Here is a 4,959-nt window from a genome sequence, read left to right as displayed (position 1 = left end):
TATTTATTTATTTGTTTTATTTATTTGGCTGTGCTGTGTCTTAGTTGCAGCATGTGGGATCTCTGATCTTCATTGTGGCATGCAGAATCTTTAGTCGAGGCATGCGAACTCTTTTAAAAACAAGGTTTATTTATTATTTATATTATTTATTTTGGGTTGAGTCAGGTTTTAGTTGAGACACACAGGTTTAGTTGCCCTGTGGCCTGTGGGATCTTAGATCCCCGACCACGGGTAGAACCCACCTTTGGTGAGTGGATTCTTAACCACTGGACCACAGGGGAAGTCCTGGCATGTGAATGCTTAGTTGTGGCATGTGAGATCTAGTTCCCTGATCAGGGATTAGACCTGGGCCTCCTACATTGAGAGCATGGAGTTTTAGCCACTGAACCACCAGGGAAATCCCTATGGAAGTCCCCTTTTATTCTCATAAAAGCAGCTATGACAATAGAGGGGTTATAAAGGAGAATATATTTATATGTTTTTAATATAAACTTGGGTAGATACCTTTACTAGTGCTCATTGTTTCTTTGTGTGGATTGGAGTTGCTGTCCAGGGTCTTTTCATTTCAGCCCAAAATGTCCTTTTATCTTTCTATAGGGTTCTGTAGGGTGGATCACTGAGCTTGGAAAGGAAGGAGAGATGGGAGTAGCTCCTGTTAAAATGTCACAGACCCTACTGTCTTACCTAAGTTCAATAATTCCTCGTGTGGATGATCTGAAGCTCAGTCTATGGTTTGGTTAACTTTCATGGTACTGAAATGGTTGCTTTTGATTGCTTTGCCTGTATTTTCATTGGTTTTTTTTTTTCCGTGGAAGAGTGAGTTCACCAAGGTCCTGCTCTGGAGATGTCAGTTGCCCTAGGAGCTATCTTCACAGGAATATATACCCCTATGTTTTGGGGCATAGGGGCATGATGCACCCTTTTAATGTTTATAGGTAAAGTCCTCTTTTATTTCTGAAAAAGTTTAAAATTAGAATTTAGAATATACTTTGGGTGCTATTACTTCTGTTCTTTGGGGACACTAATTGGTATATAAGGTTAAAAATTGATTTAGATAAATAATGGCCACCCACAGTGGTCTTCAGAAGACATGAACAAACTAATCAGGTGAATGCAGAAGTATCATTTTGGGGGCAAGCTTTCTGGAGTATTGAATTCACCCTTGATGAAAGTCTTGCTTTGCAGTGTCTGCAGTAGGCTATGGTTTACTTCATTTGATGCAGTGCTCTGGTGCCACCCAGTGTTACAGATGAGTAAAGGCCATTCTGCCTTTTTTTCCCCTTTTTTCAATAACGACAGTAATAATAATTGGTGTTTTCTACTTCACGGAGAAGGCAATGGCACCCCACTCCAGTACTTTTGCCTGGAAAATCCCATGGATGGAGGAGCCTGGTGGGCTGCAGTCCATGGGGTTGCTAAGAGTCAGACACGACTGAACGACTTCACTTTCACTTTTCACTTTCATGCATTGGAGAAGGAAATGGCAACCCACTCCAGTGTTCTTGCCTGGAGAATCCCAGGCACGGGGGAGCCTGGTGGGCTGCCGTCTGTGGGGTCGCACAGAGTCGGACACGACTGAAGCGACTTAGCAGCAACAGCAATATGCAATTAAAAAGACAAAAATGTGTTTTATATGTTTACTCTTATGCATAACTAGGCATATTTGGGAAAATCTCAAGTTATCTCGGAGTGAAGAGTTAGTATTCTATTCACTAGGAATTTCTCCTAAATGCAGTCTTATTGTCCTTCTTTCCATGCTTCTCTGTGCCTACTGATTGAAGATTAGCCTATTTTTTCTCTGCTCTCTCCAAATTCTTTATGGATACTCTAAGTAATCCCTGAATATAAATAATCTTCACTTTACCTCCAACTCTGACACAGAAGTCCCTATGCCCTGCCTGCACTCCTCTGTGCTCCTTCTGTATACATGTCCTCTACATCCTGGCGTTATTCTTTCTACTGCAAAATTTTACCACAATTTTAAGACATTTCTAAAAATATCTTACTTCATATTTCTGACCTCTTTAAAAAAAAAAAGGCTTACAGGTTTATGACTTTCAAGGTAATATAAAAAGTTTCAACAATAAAAGATAATCCATTCAAACCAGTCCCTCCTAAAGGAAATCAGTCCTGAATATTCATTGGAAGGACTGATGCTGAAGCTGAAGCTCCAATACTTTGGCCACTTGATGCGAAGAGCTGACTCATTGGCAAAGACCCTGATGTTGGGAAAGATTGAAGGCAGGAGGAGAAGGGGACGACAGAGGATGAGATGGTTGGATGGCATCACTGACTTGATGGACATGAGTTTGAGTAAACTCTGGGAGTTGGTGATGGAAGGAATCCTAGCGTGCTGCAGTCCATGGGGTCTCAAACAGTCGGACATGACTGAGCGACTGAACTGAACTGATTCAAAAGAAGCCAAGGAAGAGATGAAGGAGGCAGCCACTCCAGATTGGTAGGTGGCAGGTTTAATAAGCAAGGGAACTTATATATGAAGCTTGTCATGGGTGGCTATAAGACAGGCAGATTGCCACAACTTCCTGCCAGAAACTTAAGAGTTTACATAGAGGCCATAATGTATACAGTCTAGATGGTCTCAACCACATATTATTCTCTCAAGGCTGCATCCTTGAAGTGGCTCCTGGCATAGGAACAGTGGGCAGAATGTACAGTCCAACAGTCTGCCTTTCAATTTGTGTACCTCCATGGGTTTCCCGGATGGCTCAGCGGGTAAAGAATCTGCCTGCAGTGTAGGAGACACAGGAGACATGGGTTCAATCCTTGGGTCGGAAAGGCCCTCTGGAGAAGGAAATGGCTACCCACTCCAGTATGCTTGCCTGGAAAATCCCATGAACAGAGGAGCTTCCTGGGCTACAGTCTATGGGGTTGCAAAGAGTCAAACGTGACTGAGCAACTAACACACAGGCAAGCAACAGCAGATGTATATTCAGTCCTATTAGATGTACACACAGCACACTTAATTCTAAGTCTTTGTTGATTTGTCTGTCTCCTCTAGTAGTCTGTGAACTCCATGGTAGTGACTATATATATATATTTTGTACTTGCTTTCTCTGTCTTCAGCAAAATGCCTAGCACACAGAAGGTGCTCATTAAATATTTTGATGAATTGGGCATGAATGAATAAAGGCACTTCTTCAATGCAGGAACAGATCTGTTGCATGGCTATTCCTCCTAGACCGAAGCACATGAGATGATCCTTTAGTGTGGATCTTTCCTGTGGAGTTGATTGACTGATTGACTCATTAAACATTCATAGAGAGCCTGATAGGTTTCAAGTGATGAGTCCATATAAAAACAAGTATAGTATCCTCTGAGTCTATGAGAGAATGATTTTTCCAGTACAGAAAGCAGCATGAGTACGTTTTGGTTAGTCATTCCTGCAGATGAATGCTGAATAGATTAAGGAGTGGTTAAAACTGAGTGTGAGTTTGGACTTACATGTCCCAGACCTGCTCCCCAGGATGGCCCTTGCCTGGTTTCATTTCTGCACAGGGGGGCTGTGTGCCTGTCCTGGGCCTGCCCAAGGCAGCCACGTACTAAAGCTGCTGCAGACTAGAGCACAGCCAGGGCATGCACAGGTGCGCATGTCAGGTGAGGTAAGCATGAGGCAGAAAAGGCATGTTTTGAGGATCTTGGCACCTTCTAATCCTTCAAAGATTCTAACTCACACAAGGCTTCATCTAGTCGTTCCTAAGGAAAACAAATTCCCTTTTATCTCCAGCTTCCCAAAACTTGTTCTCTTCAACAATATGAAGCTCATTTACTTTAGGTTATCAATTACTAATGATGAGGGCTTCCTTCCTTTATTCTGAGAAAGCAAGTTCCTCTTAATTTCTTCCCTCTCCAAAGCCTGCTTTCAGAAGAGAATCTGAAATTTCTCTACTATAAAAGGTCAAAGATTATTAGTTCAGTGATACCTTTCTAGTGGATCTTCCTCTCTAAATAGTATACCCAATGGATGCCTGAGATTATGTTCTAGGAAACATGTAAAAAGACAAGCAAACTGAGGCTTCTGAAATTATTCCCCAAAGGTGGTTATCTTCTTTATCTGTCAAGTTGAAGAAAGTGTCGGGGGTGGGTGGGGAGTAAAAAAAATCGGGGAGGAAAAAGCTCAGTGTCAAGGGCAGAGGTAGAGTTTAGCTAAAAGAACGTCTGAGGTCAGCGGTTAATTAAGGAGAACGAAACCGTGCAGGCAGTGCTCAGAGGAGGAAATTACATTGAGTGATGTGTGACAGGAGCTGGAGTTACATAACTATTATGGTGCAGGCTGCAAAAAAAGGACTTGTCCTGGTTTATCTCTTCTGCATTAGAACAGCTTTTGATTTTTTAAGCCTTTCACATTCCCTATTAGAAAGATGGGGGCCAAAATGAGGGGAGAGTGGGCAGAGGCAAAAAAAGAGGCTGGAGGGGCTCCAAAATTCTTCTTCCCCCGCCTCCCCGCCCCCCGTCCCCGCCGCAACCGCGCACCTCCCCTCCCCCGCCACCGGGAAAGCGATGGAGGGACTCTGGGAGGGCTCTGGGAGGAGCCTTTGGAGCATCCTCAGAGCAGCCGCCTCTGAGCACCATGGGAAAATCCTTCCTCCCTCGGACATGGCGCCCACCTGCCCGGTGGCAGCAGCCGGCTCCGGCGCCGCGATTCGCGGGTCCGGGCAGAAAGGCAGTTGGAGTTTCGGTCGTGGGGCGGAAGGAGCTGGAGGGGGCGGGGGCGGGGACGGTGGCGGTGACGCCGCCCGAGGGCCCGCGTGTTAAAGCTGAGGGCGTCCGGGCGGCGGGCGGCGGGCGGCGGGCAGCGGGCAGCGCGGCGCGTGCTGGCCCCGGCGCTCAGTCATGGGGTCCCAGGTGCTGCAGCTGCTCCGGCAGGGCGTGTGGGCCGCGCTCACCGGGGGCTGGTACCACGACCCCGATCAGAGCAAGTTCACCAACAGCTGCCACCTC

The 4,959-nt window shown here is 45.6% G+C and overlaps 1 protein-coding gene across 1 annotated transcript in view; it reads left to right on the top strand.

The window, feature by feature from the left end:
* Positions 1-4,799: 4,799 nt before the first annotated feature.
* The window catches only part of LOC104984187 (pecanex-like protein 2), a gene marked incomplete at its 3' end in the record, with an annotated part of 136,663 nt that continues 136,503 nt past the window's right edge, over positions 4,800-4,959 (top strand). The window contains exon 1 of the mRNA XM_010833832.1: positions 4,800-4,958. Within this exon, the coding sequence (XP_010832134.1) occupies positions 4,852-4,958 (107 nt within the window). The remainder of the gene's footprint in view (position 4,959) is intronic.

The sequence above is a fragment of the Bison bison genome, unplaced genomic scaffold, assembly GCF_000754665.1.
Source record: "Bison bison bison isolate TAMUID 2011002044 unplaced genomic scaffold, Bison_UMD1.0 scf7180017863937, whole genome shotgun sequence".
NCBI classification, from domain to species: Eukaryota; Metazoa; Chordata; class Mammalia; order Artiodactyla; family Bovidae; genus Bison; species Bison bison.
The sequence above is the reverse complement of the archived record's forward strand: the minus strand, read 5'-3'. Positions and strand labels throughout refer to the sequence as shown.